At 42.5% G+C, this 21,067-nt stretch overlaps 1 protein-coding gene and 1 long non-coding RNA gene across 5 annotated transcripts in view; one reads left to right on the top strand and one right to left on the bottom strand.

Moving 5' to 3' along the window:
* The window catches only part of glra1 (glycine receptor, alpha 1), a 121,437-nt gene that overhangs the window by 80,734 nt on the left and 19,636 nt on the right, over nucleotides 1-21,067 (top strand). For all 4 annotated transcript variants that reach the window (XM_085286742.1, XM_085286750.1, XM_085286726.1 and 1 more), the window contains 2 exons: nucleotides 8,654-8,868; nucleotides 14,755-14,901. In XM_085286742.1, coding sequence (XP_085142868.1) covers nucleotides 8,654-8,868; nucleotides 14,755-14,901 — 362 coding nt within the window. The remainder of the gene's footprint in view (nucleotides 1-8,653; nucleotides 8,869-14,754; nucleotides 14,902-21,067) is intronic.
* On the bottom strand, nucleotides 17,487-18,392 carry LOC146581764 (uncharacterized). The gene is made up of 2 exons (XR_014893883.1): nucleotides 18,328-18,392; nucleotides 17,487-17,735 (listed from the first exon to the last, which is right to left on the bottom strand). It is a non-coding gene; the product is annotated as an uncharacterized LOC146581764 (long non-coding RNA).

The raw sequence follows: 21,067 nt of genomic DNA on the forward strand, positions 1-21,067 counted from the left end.
TTTTTTAGCTCAAAATGACAACATTAACAGAGTAAAACAGGTCTCTTTCTTACACAGAAGCCTGTCATGCTTACCTTTTGAGAATATAAGTAAATCTTTCTTTAAAAGAACTCTGTCCTGCTTAACTTAAAATTATATAAATTAATAGAAAGCAATAGAACGAAAAATATTCTTGTAACAGTGCACATATAGTGCATTTAGTACAATTGGCTTCAGTTGAGGTATTATTTCAGCTTTTCTAATGCTAATCAGCTGCTCCTGTTTGTAAACCTGCTTGTTCCCATGATTACACATCATAACTCATCATCATTATTCATCTATGTATTACTTTTATGTATTAGTGATCTATTTGTTGTAATCATCTATCCTTGCAGTTGTTTATTACACAAAATAAATTATATTATCACACTTCTGGCCACATAGCGCTGATATTCACCGCACACGCCCATATTAACCTTAACCAGAGGGTTTAAAAAAAACAAACCAGTGTTTACATACCATATCTGCTTCTGCCGTGGCCTGGTGGACAAGAAATTGGTTAAGGGTTCCCCGAGCTTTCACGCCCCTCATGTTCTTTATGTGCCCACCATTAGAAGCATCCCTATGGAAAAAGTGCGCCAGCACACAGTGCAGTGCGCTTTATAGTGCACTTTTCCAGCCAGGTGTTTTCCTTTTCCCATTCCTCCCTGTACTTTTGCAGCCTTTTTTTTCTTTCTCTGAGCGAACAAACATTGCTGCTCTAATGCTGGGCTCACACTGTGCGATTTTTGGCCCATTTTGAGACGATTTTTGAGTCGTGCGACCGATTTGGTGATCGGCCCGATTTTGGCCTTCATCGTGCATCGTGTAGTATACGTGGGGTAACGAGAAGCGATTAACACCTCGAGCAGCTCCCGATCATCAATCGCTCGTGAGGGTGCTCACACTGCTCACGCGCAAACACGTAGACGTCGGTGAAAAAGACGTTGCAGCACGGCAGTGCTGCGTGTGATCTGGACACAAGCAATGGAGGCACAACTTGTAGAACTTTGGAAAGCTCATCCGAGCCTTTTCGATGTGGCCTCACAAAATGATCACGACCACAACAACCGTGAAAATAGTTGGATTTACATTGCTGCTCAATCACAGCTGCCTGATCATGTTTTTCATTAGCAATTTAGCAAAGTTGATGGTGGTGTGTCTGTGTGAGTGAAAGACAGAGAGCGACAGATTTTCTGTTATAACCTTCATTTTATGGACGCACAGTGTGAGCACTCAGGTCGCATCAGAGCATCGGGCGGTATAGTGTGAGACCCTGCATCGTGACCTACCAACTTCTAACCCCTGCGAGTCAATCGTGCAGTTTGAGCAGGAACTGAATACTGAAAAAAATGGCACAGTGTCTGCCCAGCTTTAGGTGTACTGTCATCCGAGACTTGCACCGCAGTGTCGGCGTTTGTTTCCCTGTTGGCCATGCTTCTTGTTGTGGTCATCTGTTGTCTTCCGGTATTTTCTCCGTAAGCGACCTTTCCTCGACCAATGAGATGAGCGGTAATCTGAATTGTCATACTCGAATTGTCATGAGTGTGCTGTCAGCTCATTGGTCACAAAGCAGGAGAAGGGCTGGGAATTATGTTTTCAAACAAAGCGTTAATTCCATTAACATTTATAGACTACTTTTGATTCTCACTGTATTACGGGACAAAGTGCGTCCCTTATTAGCTCAATACGGGACGTGTGCTTTTGTTTCTAAATACGGGACGATTCCGTTTTTTAAGGGACGGTTGGCAACCCTACTCGGTACATCCAGTGTCTAAAACTGATGTTTTAACCTTACACATCTGTACAATCGTCTCAGTTTCATTAGCTCTCCAGGTTCGTGCTCCTTGTTTTTCATTAAATGTTGTTTTTGTATAAATTAAGTAATGCAACACACAAGCAAGCACCTCATATTATTTTTTCAGTACAACCTGAGATGTGTGGACACACAGCTTCATCTCATCCCGGGGGTGTCAATTAGTGCTGGCCTGGCTCATTGACCCAGCCCGTGTCCTTCCTGCTTTACAGCATCAGTAGAAGAACAGGGTTACTGTTGTTAAGGGGCGTGTTTTAAACCAAACTAACCGAAGCCTAACCAGGTATTTATAGTGCCTGAACCAACGAGCGAAGGAACAAGAACAAGAGCGAGTCAGCCCAACAAAGCAGCAGGCTGACGAGCTGAAAGACTCGAGCTCGTTACTTTAACCCTTCCTACCTGTGAGACCTTTGTCCCCACCGGCAGCGGCTGTCATTAAAACACAAGCTGAGCAGGTTTCAGTGTGTGGAACAACGTCCTGGTTATGCGCCTCAAAATCTGTACAGTTCAAATCAATGTTTGAAGATGTGTTCCTGGCTCATAGTTTAAAGATTGTTTGTAAGACGGACTGTAAGACACATCAAGGTCACATCAAATGTGAAAATCGGTAAACCTTCACATTTACAACTGGGTGAAGTAAAAGGTGTGCTGGAGGTCTGGGCTCTGTCCATGGAGCTTAAGACTTGAACTGTAACTGGATGTTGATTATTAGCAGTGCTCGGGTCGATACTGAAGAAGAGTCACGTTTTACGTTGCTTGTTTTATACTACTGTAACACGTTTTAGCAACTGAGCTGTCTGCTTTTACTCGTCACTCTTTCCTCTATAAACAGGAAGTCTCGGTGTTTGTGTGGCTTTTAGAGAGAGGTGGGTAGTATATAATTACATTTACTCAGTTACATTTACTTACAGTACAATTTTTGGCTACTCTCCCCACCTCTGGTTTTTGTGCATGTCTGTCTTGAAAAAGAGATCTCCATCTCAGTGAGATGACCTGTTTCAATACAGGATTTAATGATAACAGTAATGATAATAATAATATTAATAACTTGCCACAAAGTTGAGAGTGGTTAGTTTGACTCTTTACAGGTGCGTCGCTGCCACGTCGCTCTGCGCGTCTTCCCTCGCAGCTTCAGCTGTGGCTGAATGAATCTGGCTGTTTATCATAGCAAACATTCCTAAAACTAAAACTCTGAACGAGGACCTGACAGAATCTTCTCCTTTAGCATAGCTGTCTTCACCGTTAAATTGCCTTCACTGTTCAGGAACAATGCATTTTCACTTTTGATATTTCCACATTTGCAGTTTATAGAGGCAGACAGGAGACAGCGAAGCAGGTAGAGCGCAGTTAAGGAAATGCGAGCCAATCAGAATGAGTTCTGAGCAGGTGTTTAAAACAGGTTACAGGTTGGTTTTGTGATCAATACGAGTTTTGAAATATTTAAAGAGCGGGCGTGCTGGTTCTTCTTTGTTGGTGTGTCTCTGATTCTCAGTCAGGCCGAGAAGACGGAGTGTGACGTAATACAGAAACATGTAAACCTACATACATGCCACCTCTGTTGCAGGGGATGAGTGAATTTACAGATTTAAACACACACACATGAATGGTGTGAGTTCATGTACAGTGTTAAGTACAGCAGAGACACACACATCTTCCACACAGTGAGATATGGGCCTGGCTGAATAATTTCAATCTTCTTATCAGATAGAAAATATGGACAGCACTTAAAAGCTCTGAAGTGTATCACAGCTATAAATCAAGTTCACCCCCCTCCTCCTCCTGCTGTCGTCATTCTCTCCTTCCCTCTTGTATCTTCCACTCCTCCTCATCCCTCTCTCCTCTCGCTCTATCCTCAAGTTTCTCCGACTTTCCACTTGACATCCTTCTTCTCCTCGGTCACTCCCTCCTTTCACTCCTCCTCTCTCCAGTCTTTTAGGGTTAACTCTAACTGATGAGGCCACCGTGCATTGATCGTCTTTGATTAAATGGATCTTCGGCCATCTCGCTCTCTGTGGTTTATTATGAGACCCAGTGTGCTCATTACATTACAGAGAGGCAGAGGGACACGGTTACTGTTGCTACAGTGCTGCAATGCAAATAAACCCACTGCAGTCTGCATTTTAAATGCTAGAATTTCAGATTTGAAAATAATGTTTAACCTTTAACAGACCATATATAACAACCAGCCTGTTTACCATTTACTGTCATCCAGAGATGAAAACCAAAGCATTACAGCTATCACTGTTAGGACCCTGGCGTGGCTAACTAGCATAAGCATAATGCTTAGCATACCATTACTTATCCATCCATCTTCTCCTGCTGATCTGGGTCCGGGTCAAAGGGGCAGTAGACTTAGCAGAGGAGCACAGCACTAGGACATCCTGAAACACCTCATGGCAGAGACAAGGCATCCTGGTCAGTGTGGAGAAGCAGCAGATACCCTACGGAGGGTGTATCTACCCAGAGCTCATGGTAGCATGTGAGGACAGCAGATTAACCATTAAGGCTTTAGTTTCACACTCAGCTTCACCACAGCACACCAGTACAACCAGTCCACATCACCACAGAAAATAAACCTTTACATTTGATTTACAAGTTGTGCTAACAAAAATGTTTAATTAGCTAACTTCAGGTGTCGGTAAGGTATCACAGAGGCATTCAAACTGATATTAGATGATGTCTCTGTATGTGTTTACAAGCAAAGACAGTTTTCAGATGATAAAATATTCCCAAATCTCGTGCAGTGATGTGGTGATGTGGTGATGTGGACTGGCTGTACTGGTCTGCTGTGGTGAAGAGAGAGCCGAGTGTGGAAGTAAAGCTGTGCAGCTATGCTGCTGTGACCAAAAGAATGAGATACAAGTGCAGCAGACTCACTGTGAGCCAGTTTTGACAGGATTGGACAGATAACTGGTCTCAATGATCCTGTTTGTTGGAGTCAGTTTTTACTGCAGGAAACCACAAAAACAGCAGCTGCACAGTTTTGCTGTTGATTTCAAACATTTCATTTAAGAATTGTTATGATGAACTTACAATAAGAGGTTTGTCATGTCACATCTGTCAAATCAGTTCTGATGATGTTTCATCTGGACACACCTTCTTCTTCCCGAGACTCCGTCAATGTCAAACCCAGAAAATGTAGTTTGCTCTCACGAACAGTAGAAACGAATGCAGTGTTCATCTAGGATCTACAGTGAGAGTGGACCGCATCTTTTTCTGGAACAAAGCAATACGCGTCAGATAACTGAGTGAAAATATAACCAGGATAAAAAACACAAACAGGAACCGAGACCAAAATTTCTCAACTTTTAAGGGTGTTTGCTTCCAGGTTTGTACAAAGTATGGATGATGTCAGAAATAATGTCATGAATACTTTTTTATTTATTCCAAATAAACTCCAGACTGCATCCTGTAAACAGAAAAAGATGAATGACTGTCTCATGTAAAACCAGACTGACTCTGTGATTTTTGAGATCAGGCCTCTGTGGGGGTTCTCGCCATCTGCTGTAGGATTTACACCTTTTCTTGTGTCTGCAGAAACTTCTTTCTGTCGGGCTCTATGTTCGAGACCACAGTGATGCTGCTGAATGAATTCGGATAAGTATCTAAAAATCTAAAGTGCCTAAAACTAAAGCACAGTGTGTATTTGTACTGCTGTGCAGTGTAGTACAGCATGAGCAAAGGGATTAGGAGAAGTAGGTCCTGACTCCGTTCTTCCTAATCTCTGCACTCCCTTTTCACGGCAGCATGCTGTGAGCATAAACATCCAGAGCTTCCCCTCAAAAGGATGAGCAGTGCTTCTGGCAGGTACAACAAGGGAAACGCATCAGCGGGCTTTTAACAGCACACTGCATGTAGTGCGCTGACTTAAGAAGGCAACAAAGTCAAGTTAAAGTGCTGCTTTGTGAGGAGATGTAGGACAAAAACATCCAGTTCACGGTCCTACGTTTCGACAAAGACAAATAAATTCATTTTTCTACACAGACACAACAAGCGTGCCGGAGAAACACTCAGACGGATAAGATGGACGTGACTGTTTGATCACTGATTTATGAAGATGTGTCCAACTCCGAGCTTCCTGAATGAGTGAAAAAAGGCAGAGTGCTTGTGCCTGTTGGGGAATAACAGAGTTGGTCATGATTGTGGGAGTTATTCACAGATGTACTTTTCCAAAACCAACAATCCAGCAAATTGGCCTGCTTCAGTCAGCATTTAGACAGATGTACAGAGAAGAAAATGCAAACGTCTCAATGGAGCCATCTTCGTTTGGAGTGGAACCGTCTGAGAGTACACACCGTTACTCCCCGTAGTTAAATAATTAGTGCTTTCCCTCCTCTGTCATACAGTTGTCGGGTTTCAGCTGACCACTTTAGCCTTTTCTAAAATAAAACTGAACAGCCAAAAGTAGCAGGACGCTGCAGGACATAAAGCTCATGTAAAGATGAGCACAACGCTGATGCAGCCGTTATAACAGATGTGTCTTCAGTGCAGCTGATATGAAGCTTGGCTCAGGTCACCAGATACTTTCAGAGCATCTTTTCTTTACACTTTAAACTCCAGAGGTGACCTCCAGGGCTGGAAATGAAGCCAGCAGCTGCAATTCCTCTACTGTCCACTAGAGGCTCCAGCAGTGAGTCAGTCTCCATAGACTCCCATGTTGAACCTTTGCAGCAGAAATAAGCATGTTTACAGCCTGATGCTGTTTTTGTCTTTATAGATAATTTCTTTCGTCACGACACCTGCAGAGGGACAGAACTCACCTGTTTAACTTGGACTGTAAACAGGATATTTTGAATATTTTTATTGAGCTGCTGGTTTTGATAAACCTGATTATTCCTGGTTGTGTTTAGCTGCTGATGGATTCGTGTGTTAAACACAATGCCTCATCTTCTCTTTCTTGGACTAAAATAAACTGTGCACTTTGTCCTCTTAGAGTGATGAAAAACGCTGCTGTGCTGTGAAGATGGAAATGATTCGCTCCTCTTCACACTCTGTGAGTGGCAGGCTGAATCCCAAACCTCCTCCTGGGTTTGTTTTCAGATGTGCCACATGTTTGGCTTCCTTTGATATTTGGCGAGCCCCCGTACGTCTCTCTGATTTTCTGCTTTGGCTTAGCATGAGCGCTGAAGGAAGATGACATTTTGTCTCAAAGACGTCAGCATCGTCTCTGTGGCTCATCCTTTTTTCAGTCTGAGAGCTCCTTCCTTCCTTCTCTTACTCTCCCCCTCGCTCTTGTTTCCTTGCTTCCTCCAATCTGTGCTTGTTGTTCTTTTAATTTACCCTCCGTCTCATCATTTCCACCTGTTCTTCAAGGAGATGTGCCTTTGCCAATGTTTAATGTGCCCTTTCAAATGAAGATAATCGAGAATTCAGTAACACTCTTCGGTGATAATGGAACCGCACTGCCTCTGGGAAACTGATGAAAGAACATTTTGCTTTTGTTTAAACATTGACCAGCGTCGTTTCTTTTTCCTGGAATCAGCGCTGTGTGCTTTATGTGTTGCAAGTTCAATCATTCTCCAAATGAGATTTCCGTGTGATAATGGAACACCTACCGACACAAAATGACTGGCTCCATGAATATAAAGCTGTGGAGAGAAAATCTTATGCGTGTCGTAAGCCATCTCATTAAAAACCAAACCAGTTGCTTTAAAAAACGCTAAAGATAAGAACAGCAAAAATGGGCACTGTTACTTTTACATGCCATGATCTGTGACCACCATCTCTTGCTCTGAAACTGAACTCAGGGCTTGTGGTTAATTTGGTGATTCTTCGGGTTTTCTCTCTGTTATTGACACAGAACTTAAAGTTAATCCCTTAATTCCATAATCCCTGATGACTCCGATGTTTAAACTGCACCATGCACTGCCCATCTGCAAGCCACTTTGCAACCCACCTCGTCCCTCTGAAACACACTGAAGTAGAATACACGAGACAAGGTTGCAGGACTCTTCACGACGATAACGAAGATGATTAGTGTTGCGAGAGGGTGTACTTAATAATCAGGCCCCATGTTATCTTAATGACCTTATAGTACCATATCACTCCATTTGACCAAGGGGTGGCTCTAGCTCAGGCGGTAGAGCAGGTCATCTATTGATCGAAAGATTCGAGGTTCGATTCCTGGCTTCCCCTAGTCTGCATTAACCCCAAATTGCTCTCTGATGCATCCATCAGAGTATGAATGTGTGTGAATGTTACTTAGAAAGCACTTAGAACAATGTGCTTGGGTGAATGCATAATGCAAGTTGTGTGAAGCGCTTTGAGTGCTCAGAAGAGTAGAAAAGTGCTATATGAGAACCAGTCCATTTACCATCACTTTGCTCTCACACTGCAGGCTTACTTGTTGTTCCTAGAGTATTTAAAAGTAGAATGGGAGGCAGAGCCTTCAGTTTTCAGGCCCCTCTTGTGTGGAACCAGCTTCCAGTTTGGATTCGGGAGACAGACAGTATTTCTACTTTTAAGATTAGACTTCCCTGACCACCCTGGCATCTTTCCTGCATGCGCCCTGCACATCAACAGCACAAGCTAAAGGGTCCACACAGTTCTATAAAATACAACACCAGTGGGTTTTGATGTGTTAGTATGTGATCAGCTGAGACAAGAATGTGTTAATAGTAAATAAGCTGGTGTGCTCACTCAAAGCAGCAGTAACAGGACATTTGTCACCCTCACCCTTCTCTTTCTTCTCATTCGACAGGACGAGCCCAAAGAAACTGCTGTCCTTTCTCATATCTTCTGCTCTCTCTGTTGTCTCATATCTCTTCGCCCACAAACTCCGACCTCATCAAAGACACTTCTTTGTCCCCCACCTCCCAGGTAAATTCACCTGTATCGAGGCTCGTTTCCACCTGGAGCGTCAGATGGGTTACTACCTGATCCAGATGTACATCCCCTCTCTGCTCATAGTCATATTGTCCTGGGTTTCCTTCTGGATCAACATGGACGCCGCGCCCGCCCGGGTGGGCCTGGGCATCACCACCGTGCTGACCATGACCACGCAGAGCTCCGGTTCAAGAGCGTCTCTGCCCAAGGTGAGGACAAATCACTCGTTATTGTAGTCTGCTTGGACTTCATGAACATACCTTATTTCTAATTCATTTATTCCTGGACTCTTAGAGAGCAGCTTTGCATGATTCACAGTTTAAAATAATCCTTTCTCAGTGCTTGTCTGAAACAAGCTGTTTTAGCTCCTCCCCCTTACAATGACCTTCCATCTGATTGTCTTCCCCTTCCATATGGAAGGTATTAACAGCAGGAGGGTGCAGCTTTTACACTCATAGCCAGGTGCCTGAGAATACAATAATATCATATAGACGTCATACAGAGGTACGAGTAGAAAGAAACTGTAACGCTTGAGGTTTTGGCTCATTATTGGAAACTGGAACAGCAGACAGGAAATAAGAAACAGCAGAACGGAGCCACTTTAAAGGTTTGTATTCCTTAACCCTGTAACATTTCACAGGGTTGTGTGATTTTTTGAGACCTCTGTGTCATTAATTATTTTTTTTCCTAAAAACTGCAAAAATACATAAAAATAATAATAAATAAAAACATTTAAAAAAAACCCATAAAACTCCTATATCAAGAATTTTATTCATATGATAGCTTGTAATGATGACATACAAGAAAGCCGCAGGATAATCACAGAATTAGCTATTTTATGCCTTTTATGTTCCAGTCCAGTGTTTATAATAAGCTAATATTCTACTGCTTCTTCTTCAGTACTTAACTCTGTATAAAGACAGAAACAAAATCATCTTATTCCTGTGATGAACTTTCAGGTTTGAGCTGATAGTTTATCCGTAAGCTTATTTTCACATCTGTTGACTTTTACCTTTACAGATATTGTTTTTCATCCGTCACACCCCCAAAAACACCAAAACAAAGTAAAATATGAAGCAACGGCAGGAAGAATTTGTATGCATGACGTGCCGTTTAATGACAGATGTCTTTTCATCCCTGTTGGAAGGAAGGCCTACAGCTTTTTCTGATAATTAAGGGACATAAATGACAGAGGCAGTGACAAAGACGATGTAGACAGAGAGGAATTAATTGAAGAAAAGTTGGAATGAAGGGAAAAGATAAATCAATGGGAGGGAAAGAAAAATTTCCTTTTCCCTGACAAATTAGAGACAGAGTGGAGGGAAGTCGAGAGGCAGACAGATGGAGGGATGAAAGAAGGAAGAATTTAAAAAAAGACCTTTAACAAAGAAGGTTCAAGGAGACAAAAATGGAGACAATATGTTTTAGAAAGCGAGAGGAATCTTTTACTGTCAGGGATTTTCAGATTAAAGTGAAAAAATGGTCAGGGTCTGCGTGAGCTAGTAGGATTGTATAATTACGTCCAGGAAAGCTGTAATCCCCAACACAAACACACACACACACACACACACACACACACACACATATACACACTCTGTTGACATTAGGTGCTTCATGCGCTCTAAAAATTGAACAAGTGAACCATGATTCCTCTGCAGTTCAGCTGTCACAATAATGATCACACAACACAGCTGAGCTTAGGTGGGCATGTGTCTGTGTGGGCACACACACAGACACACAGTGTTCTGTGAGTGTTCTCACAGTGTTCTGTGTGCGATTGATAGCAGACACACACACACACACACATATGGCTCTCTTCAGATGTTTCTGCTGCAGCTTGTCAGATCAGAGCAGATGGAAGTGGACACGAGGCGAGATCTCTGCTCAGCTGATCATGCTGTCCATATACAGCACAGTACACACACAGTATGACTCTCTCCACGTCTACTTATCGTACCATTATTGGGACACATGTTGTTGTACCCTCTAAGCCCCAGCCACAGACCTGGGGCGGCTGCAGTTCACCTGTAGCAGTGGACTTTCAGAGAGGGGCTGACTTCACTGATTCAGATCAGGGCGCTCTCATCTCAGGGCTGCAGATCCTTTTTGTGAGAAAGTACAGACGTCGCAGAAATATGCAGACGTTTCCTTCGGTTCTGCTGCTGCCAGGATACAAACAGCGGCTATGAGCGTTACGGCCCCAACCGAAAGACAAGGAACCAGGAGAGGTGGGGTTGGCGTAATCTTCTCAGCAAAACCGACTGCACGCCTCTGTCTCCACGTCTTCACTTTTATTTCCTTTGCCTTCTCTGCTCAGTTAGTTTTAAGCCCCTGAAAAATGTCTGATCAGGTTTAGGAACAGCTTGAGTACATAATAACCCAGCGTGTTGTGACACGTGCGTTTAAATTTCTGAACAAGCATCCCTCTGTGGGGAGCCAGGACCAAGACCTCAGTACCAGGTTATGAAAACTTTGAGCCCCTTCTCTGACACATCAGGGATGATAACTGGCTGTGTGGAAACTACATCCTTCTTTAGTATTTATGATGATATTTCTTTTCTGTCTCTCAGTGAAGAAAGGATCGATGCATTGATCTTCTGACAGGGAGCTCAGTTGCGTGATGCTGCATGCATGAACAGCTGATGCCCCGTCAGAAACCTTCAGTCCAGTCGTGACTCGATGCTGAGGAAGCCCCTCTCAGAGTTCTCAGAGTGCTGCTGAGTCAGCAGAACTGTGCTGGAAATCTGAACAGGTGAAGGATGACTGCGGGGAGATCTGTTATTAATCCAAGTTTAATGTCAATTTTGGTGAAATTAAAAAAGAAGGATGGTCAGATTATCTTACATTACAGATTAGCACAGAAAAAAACATCATCTGTTCAGTACTGAAAGATGATCTTTCCATCCATCATTCCCACATTTTCCCGTTCCATGCACGTTGTATTCCACTAGCCCACTTCTCAGTTTGTCCTCTCATCCTGAAGACTTGATATGGAGCTTGCTGATCGGGCCACATATGAACCGGTATGCTTCAGTTATCTGTCGCTTTTATCAGGATGACGTTAGCCTGGGGACATTTTGTAGATGCGTGAAAGGATTGAAGCTCCAATCTGTTGTTCCCAAGTGTTCACACTAGACTATCCAGCTACTCTACTCACGTGCCCCAAACGATTTCCAAGCTACCCCATGCCTTGAATCCCTCTGTGAGTGGGTCACACAAAGACGGGTAGAAGCTAGGCGTCGCCTCCACCCACACGGGCTACGTCAGCAGTACGTCACTGTGCTGTGCTGACCACGTTCCTCTCTCACGCTGATGTCACAGCAATGGAGGGTGCTATCTGGGCCAAAACAACCATGTCTGATGCCTGAGTTTTAGGCTCCTGTGGATTATTCTTACACACATTTTTACCCCGTTATTTCAACCTGTGGAAACATTCAATGCAATATGATTATGGCAGAAAATAAGGGAAAATCCCCCCTCAGTATTCCAGACACTTGCTCAGTCTGTCAGCACTTTCAGCTCACGGCCCGCCACTACTTCTTCTTCTTCTTCTTTTTTGATCCTTGCCCTGTGAAGCATGAGTACAGTAACGCCGCCTAAGCTGCTCAGCAGGTCACTACTGCTCAGTTTGTCTGTCAGGAGCTTTCAGCCTCACACAGATCATACTGCAGCACCGAGCTAACAGTCGCCTGTGGACACAGTAAAAACACACGAGTCACTCTCAGGATGTAGAGCGTGAGTTTAGTGTGCTTCAGTCCTGCCAGATTTCATAGCTAAGCAGAGTCTGCGAGAGCTAATTTAAGAAATCTGTACCAGCAGCATAAGGAAAACTGTGGTCACTCATAACGCTTCATGTTGGCAGTAAAACAAAAACAGCATCAGGAAATAAAGTGTTGTCCAACAGTGTGGTGCAGACTCTCTCTCCATCTGCTTCATTTACCTCGCTTAATGCTCTGCCTTCCCAGAATCAGCACCAGAGAAGGCACTATTTTAGAGAAGGGGTCATTCAAAAGCTTCTTTTACTTCTGGATCTGCCCAAGTTTATGAACATAACCATACAGTCCAAAATAAAGCAGCACAGGAACCAAAGCTGACCTCTAAAATCGTCCATGCTGATTTTATGAGTATGTATGAAAAGGTAACGTGTGTGCTGGGCAGGATTTGAAGATTGTTTCTACTGCTTCACACAAAGGAGGAAAAGCTTCTTTCAGTGTCTGTGAAATCATTTTTGTGGGAGAGTCATCCCCGTCTCTCTGGCTGGATGACCATCACCACTGAGCGTTGAGGCCTCTCGGCAGCTCGGGGAGGGAGTCGCTCAGGCGTTCGAAGATAAACGTTTTCATGAACGGCACAAACGAGCACGAATCACAGCGAGGTCGAACGGCGATGATAAGCACTCTGTGTTTGTGTAAAGTGATCCAAAGTCATAGTTTAATTGGATTTTAAACGGCTGATTGTGGGCTTCCTCTCTGCGAGACAGACCAGGTTCTCCCTCTCAGGCTGCACGCTGTAATTGCGTTTGGAGATGAAGAGTTGTAATGACAGGCCGGGCGAATGCACTCGAATAAAGGTACTTGGCGGGCAGATAGCAATCATACAATGATCCAACCAGACTTCATTTAGCCCGTGTTATCTGGACAGTCCTCGCCCTGGCCGTCTTGCTGTAATTTCACTGGTTCTGTGAGCTAGTTGGGCCCAGTGTTGTGTTTTACGTGCACCTGGCTGTGCATGCAGTCAGGTAAATTTAATAATGTAGTGAAAGCACCTTAACCTCGTAGTCTAAGCTCAAGACAGTGGAAATACCTTTACACGTATGCCTTTATTGCGATAAAGATACAGAGCATCACTCATTCCTTTTTTTTTTTTTTTTTTTTTTTTTTTTTTCTCTTAAATGACATCAGAAACAGCAGTATGCGACATTACGTGATGGCAGAGCTTCAGTTCATCCTTTGTCATTTTTTTTATTTTTTTTTTTATTTTTTTATTTTTTTTTTTATTTTTTTTTTTAATAAATAGGACAGGGGGAATGAATGAGAGAGAGAGGGGGAGAGAAAGAAAGAAAACCAAAGAGGAGAAGAGACGGTGAGAAGGGGGGGGAAGAGAGAGAAAAAAAAAAAGAACTCCTGGGTCACCTGTATGGAGAAAAAAAAAAAAAAAAAAAAAACAAACAAAAAAAACAAACAGAGGAGACAGCAAACAACAAAGAGCAACATAATAATAGAGAAAACAAAGCACCATCACAATAAACTAGCTAGTCATAGATATCAATATTTACTAAATAATAAACGATATTGTGCAGCACGCAAGATAGACAGCGCACAGTGTGCTTTGAGGCAGCAGCCAAGAAAGCTTTAGTCCGTGTCTGTGAATACCCATGTGTGCATACCTGTGTGGATCAGCATGCTTGCATTCCAAAGGTTTCTCCATGTAACGATCTGCTAGGGAGTGTGGGGGGGCCACAGCCCCGTCCTCCAGGGTGTGAAGCGGGTATGGAGGAGATCAAAACTCCAGACATCCAGAGGCCCCCAGAACACAAGAGACCATGGAAGACCAACAGAGGGGCAGCCGCGCCACTGTTCCAGTAAGAGCTGAGGAGAGTCCCAGATGAGGGCTCGCCCAGCAGCCGCGGAGCAGAAGTCAGGGGGAGTTGCAGTGACGCGCCCGTGAGCTCCGCCGGCCCCCAGCTGCGCCTGAGTGACCGAGCCCTAGGCCGAAATAAATAATGTATTTGTTTCCACATATATCATCTGATTTATGCACTCATTGTCAGTACAATGAGTGCATAAATCACACTTATCTGCATCAGTTACAGCAATAAATGTTCCTTTATGAACGCTTATTTTCATGTCGCAGGAGCATCATTTGGTGTAAATTGGTCATTTGAGAAAACATTTGGAGTTTAAAGTCATGAACTGAAAATGAAGCCGACTTTACAAACTTTCTCTAATCGACTGCCTCCAGCCTCAAACCAAACAGGGTGAAATGATCTTTAGATGCTCGTTAGATTTTATTAGGGTTTCTTTTTTTTATCAGCAAGTCAGACACGACGCACAGAGACCCTCTGACGGCCTCTTCTTTCCCATCTCCACTAACAGGTGTCGTACGTAAAAGCCATCGATATCTGGATGGCCGTCTGTCTGCTGTTTGTGTTCTCGGCCCTGCTCGAGTACGCCGCCGTCAACTTCATCGCCCGCCAGCACAAGGAGCTGCTGCGCTTCAGACGGAGGCGACGACACATGAAGGTGAGCCGCCTTGAGCGTCCATGGCACGGCCTCACCTTTAAATTCATGCATTTTTACATCTCCGCACCGAGTCTGTCCTTCATGCAGAACTCTGATGAGTTATATTCAAGACTTAGAATTTGTTCATATCACAGAGGTGTCTCTGAATAATCATAAAATTAATACGAATCATTTTGGGCTTCTGCTTTTTGTTCTTGACCTGATTTGGATTAACAGAAAGGGATCTTTGGAGAGGAAATATGAAACCAAAGTTGTTTTATTGATGGTCAGTTATTTCACCAGTCCCAGCACGAACCAAAGCACGAGAGAAACTAATATTTTAGATCTACAAATGTGCAGTTTTTACAGATAAAAATGGAAACTCACTTTCAACGCAAGAAAACAGTGTGTGTGTGTGTGTGTGTGTGTGTGCGTGTGCGTGTGTGTGTGTGTGTGTGTGTGTGTGTGAGAACATCAAAATCCCAGCTCTCCTCCATCCTCAGGCCTTCTGAAAAATTCACGGCGTGTTTGATATTAGCTTTTTCGCAGGCAACGCTCGTCATCACCGGGCAGAAACACAAAGCATCAATGTTTGATGGGCAGAGAGCCGAGAATGATTAAAGGCTGAGCCGCGGAGCAAACACAGACGAGGCTCATAATGGATCCACGATGTAAAAGAGAAGAAAGCACACATTAAAAAAGAAACTCTGCTGAGCTCTCAAACTTTTGTTTGTGGAAATGCAGCAGTCAGAACAAACAGTGCCGAGTGTGCTGCAGGGTTTTTGTGTGTCTGTGACATCACGTGCTTTTCATCCAGGTAGCCTTGGAAAAATCATCCCAGCGTGTTTCATTGATTTCTGCTCAGATTAAACACGTGTGGTCAGTAATCAATCAGAAAACCACATCCTCTGCTTACAGATGTTCATATACAGATGTCCCATTAGTTAATCTGAAGAAAGTCAAACCTTTAACAAGTATGCTAACAAACATTACAGACATTTTTTTTATTTATTAAAACAGTAAGCCACGTAGAATAAACAAACTAGTGTTTATTTTTACGTCTGAGTATTAATCCATCCATTCGCAGCTTCCTGGTGTTGTTAAAAAATAAAATGTTGAGCTCTTGTAGGAAGTGACACGTATAAAATCTGCCCCAGGAGCTGGCTACAATTTGGGAGAGCCTGTGAAAAACATACAACACTGATTAGATGTTTTTATCACTAAGAGGTGGATAATCACATCAGCAGCCTTCGTCTTTCTTTGTTCTGACATCACTGTGAAGTCAAAAACAAATAACTCCCAAAACAGTCTCCATTTTTCATTAACTGTCAAACTGCCTAAAAACATCTCTTCTGATGAAACGAAGATAGAGTGGAGACCTGAAAATGTGTCGCTTTATTTAATTCCTCAACACTGTTTTTGGATATTTGGTTAAAATGACAACGCACAAAGTCAAATTTCCCCCGGAGGACAGTTCAGACGTATCAGAGCCTTTTTTTCTTCTTTGCCTTCTCTCTGCTACTTTCTTAGGTTAGCTTTTATCTTTGCAGCATTTAATCAATCAATCCTATATGTCCAGTTGGATTTATCAGCGCCCGGCTGCTGTATTGAATAAAGAGTAAAGCTGTCAGCCCTGCGGGGAGCTGAAGTGCTGCTTGACAGTGAAACTAGTGGTTTGTGTGGGTGAAGGGCAGGGAAATGCAAACGCCCACAAGAAATGCAACATCGTGCCTGCAGTAAACAATCCATACAGCACCCATTGTGTGTGTGAGAGAGAGATTGTATCGTTATAGCTGGTGAGCATGCATGAATGCATCCGTGGGGGCTGTCGTGCGTTTTGCTGTTGTAGGGCATGTGTTTGTGCTCGCTACTCCTGGAGCTGCCTGATTGAGTCTGACATGCTTTAGCGTGTGAGCGTGTGGTCATGTATTTATGAGGACCTTGTGTCCTCGCGGGGTGACGGAGGTCCTGCCCAGTGAGGCCGTTGCGTTGTAGACATAAGAGCAAGATTAGACTGTCAGTTTCAGAATGAAGGTAATCACGATTTAGGCTGGACATGCAGAAAAAGGCGGGTTTAAGACGTTTGCATTAAAAAAAGTTAATGTTATTAGTGATCATTATTATTAATACTAAAGAGCCTTAATGCATGTTTTTGTGGGTCGGTTCAGTTTTATTTAAATACCACCAAATAACAACAATAGTCCCCTCAGTCGCCTTGTGCTGTAGAATAAAGGTCCTACAGTAATACAGAGAAAACCCAACAATCAGACGAACACCTACACAGCAAATCCAGCATGTCCAAATTAACACTGTCGGATTTGATTTCAACACTATTAAAGTGTCTATATGGGTCCACACCAGAGAGTGTTAATTTAACTCTTTTTGGAGAGTTGGTACGTTAACTCTGATTTAGTGTTAAACACCAAATCTGTCTGGAGTTGATAATTTAACACTTGGTGTTAAGAGTTTATATATTAACTCTCAAAGAGTATTTTAGTTTAACTACGTAAGAGTTATCTTCTAATTCATTCTAAAAAGCGGGAATTTTACTGTTCTGAACTTCTAGAAATTTTTTTTGGAAATAAACATTTACTAAAAAGATGCAATGGTTTTTGAAAAACATTTATTCTGAACTGTGCACCACAATTTCAAAACATTTTCTGAAAGATGTAACAGTGTACATGTTCTCACTTTCATTAGAATTTTGTTTATCAAAAGGTCTGACATGGTAAATGCAAATAACAGCATTCTCAACACTTATTTCTTCAATACAATATGCATGTCCTTCATTCATCCCTTTGTGGAACTTCAACGCACTTCTGCTCTCCCCCATATTCCATCTTCACAAGCATATCCTGTGTGGAGATTGAATAAAAATTAGTTGACACTAATTAATGGCACAAATAATCCAGTAAACAATTGCAGCACAGTAAAAAAAAAAAGGAATCCTCTTTGAGCCATTACTTGTGTAAAGTATTTTCCCAAAAGACAAGGACACAGGCAACAGGTAATACTGAACTAAATGTAAAACCTCAACTTTTTTCATTTTTACCTAAACCGTGTGCACAAAACTCTGGAGGGATCTAAATGCTAACGTAGAATCGAGTCAGGACGTCTGCTACTGCTGTTTGCTCGTTTTTTTATTTTTTTTTTATGGGCGATCGTTTTCAGGCTTCAAGTAGCACCATTATACCAACATTTCACATTCTAGACATTGTTTTAGGTGTATTTGACCAAAAGTTTGACTGAAAATTCACATGCAAGCTTTTTTTCAAGGCTGTGGTATTTGCCCGCAAACAATACCTTTCAGCTAGCTAAAACAGAATATTATGCTATCAGCGAGCAACATGGCTAATGCCTTTCACACAGCTTTGTCTCAACTCCAAAGAGCCACAGAAATAAAAGCTAATAATAATAATTGAAACAATCTTTGAAAAAATGACTTACCAAGCATGGCAAACAACTCAAATATGTAGAGCAAAATGTTCTGAAACGGCTTCACTTCAGCTCCGATTGGAGCCGTGCTGGGGGCGGAGTCTGTGAATTTACTCTGTTGGTGTCATAGCCCCTGTAGGAGTTCAGAGTTAAGAGGTCAAGAGTTAATGTTTCCATTGTAACACCTCCAGATTTGACAGAGAAACACTCATTTTTAACACTCGATTTTAACTACTATCATTTTACACCTCAGAGTTACATTAAAAGAATGTGACTCTGCTTAGAGTAAAATTAACTCTACTTTTGCAAGGAGACTATTAACACCAAAAAATTTAACACTTTTGAATTTGCTGTGTATGAGCAAGTGCTCGGCAAAAGAGGGAAAGAAAATCTCCCTTTTAACAGGAAGAAACCTCCAGCAGAACCAGGCTCATGGAGGGGTGGCCATCTGCTGCGAAGGGTTGGTGGTGAGGGGATTCAATTCAATTCAGTTTTATTTATATAGCGCCAAATTACAACAACAGTTGCGTCAAGGCGATTTATATTGTAAGATAGATCCTATAACAATACATACAGAGAAAAACCCAACAATAATATGACCCCCTATGAGGAATCACTTTGGGGTTCAGGGAGGGGCGCCCATCTGCTGTGAAGGGTTGGGGGTGAGGGGATGAGGACAGGACCTTGAAAAGATACCTGACCTGAACCGGGCCTGTTGTGTATTTCCTTGTTTTTTTTAATCATGTACCGACTGTTCTACAGGTTTCCAATGATAAAGCTTCTGTTTGAGTCTACATCCCTAAAGTTTATCATTCTGATGAAAGTCTGCAGGGGTCATGTAAATCCATTAAAAACCATCATCGAGACCAGCACTCGTTTTTCCTGCAGATTTCTTAAAATAGACAGTGAGCTGCCGTGGTGGAGGTTTGGGCTCACTGCCTCTATCAGATTCCAAGAATAAGAACATGAAGCAGGAAATTACCATAATGTTTAACAAACATATGGAAACAGAGCTCTGAGGACTCTGACTGACCCACCTCTGCTCCAGGATCTCAGGCTGTAGTCAGAAGTCGGCCCAAAGTCAGAATGTAAAATCAGTGTAAGACCTTTCTTTGAGCGCACCTGAAAGTATGATGTCATCCCGTGATGTCACGCTTTCTACAAAAAAGCAAACAAATGTTTAACCCATAATCTCAGGAGCAAAAGTTCATATCATTCGACCTTCACGGAGGAGGATCGAGGGGGAGGGGGGGAGGGATTTTAGTGTCGCTTTCCAAACTCAGGAGGAAACTTCAGCATATATAAAAATGTCTGACCCACAAGCAAACAGCGGTATTCCCAAATGAACCCCACTAACGGAGTGTGATTGAATCCTCCCTCCACAGAAATCTCAGTCCACAAAGGCACCGTGAGGGAGAGAGAGAGGGATGGGAGGCCGGTCTGTGGGAATATAGAAAAATAATCCAAAATAAAATATATAAATCTTAAATCCCATTGTGGTAATCGCCAATCCCCCTGAGCAGCGATGGGAGGTGAAGAGGTAGATTAGCAGTCCGGCTGCCGCTGCACTTTCCAGGGAATCAGACACTCACCCCTCTCTCGGCCCTCGAGTCCACAGAGAGAGAGTGAAAGAGGACCGCAGGCTCAGGACTGACCCACATCTGCAACACCAAACCTTTTGCATACGTTTGTTTTATCTCACACTCTCTGTGTGGCCCTGCAATGGAAGCGGGGTGAATGTAGGCCACGTTATGCAATTTGAGCCTTGTACACGGCAGCCCGTCTGTCGGTCTTCCTGCCTTTACATCTGGCCATTCGGAATCCTTAATATTTATTTTAAGCTTGTATTACAAAATAGGTGAATTCATGTTCTGGTGTTCTTATATAACATCATTTGTTTTTCAGTTTTTGTGTCATGTTGTGTAGTCGGGTTTTTGTTGAGGTTGTCTGAGGTGACCCTTCAGTCACCAAAAATCCTCTAATGTCATTTAACAGTTGATGTCTCTGCAGCGAGCGCAGAGTTTTGTATTTTCTTATATAAAAAAGTGTTTATTACATTCATCACCAAGAAAATGTAAGAATCATAAAGTGGAGGGAAAAATATGTTAGCATGTATCAGCCTGCTTAGAAAGTGGGCGACTATAAAGTTATCCATGCAACAGTCTCTTCTGCATTTTCACACCACAACCAAAGGTTTAAATAAAGGAAGATTCATGTGGGAATAGGATACTGAAAAATATCAAAATTACAACAATTTCTATATTAAAAACAGAACTAGGCTGTTATTTTTAACTATTTTGGTGTCACTAATATTATAAACTACAGTAAATCAGCCTGTTTTAATTCAGTTTGCAAACATGTCATATTTGTTTAAACACATCACAAAGACTTTCTGCTGGAAGTCAGATTTAAAAAGTTTAAAAGTTTCATTTTTGGAGATATACGTCCAGAGTTAAAATGTTTCTCTGTGCTCACCTTTAATCCAAATCTTATATATTTTTCAAACAAAACTTTCTGAAAGAATTTTCATACACAGAAAGGTACCTGATTAATTGTAGACATATTACAGTATATGAAAAGTATGCAGGGACAATGAATATCTGAATAAATCAGTCAGTGCTTTATTCAGAGCTCAAAGCTTTAGTGACAAACGGCTTATTAAATGCATCCGAACTGCTACCAAAGTAATGTTGGCGAGCTTTACAGAAAACAACTCCGGGATCAGTCAACTCATTTTGCGAGTACAGTAACC

This window comes from Mchenga conophoros, linkage group LG2 (assembly GCF_057382185.1).
Source record: "Mchenga conophoros isolate Kocher_MC1m ecotype Shallow Benthic linkage group LG2, M_conophoros_male_GT1.1, whole genome shotgun sequence".
NCBI classification, from domain to species: Eukaryota; Metazoa; Chordata; class Actinopteri; order Cichliformes; family Cichlidae; genus Mchenga; species Mchenga conophoros.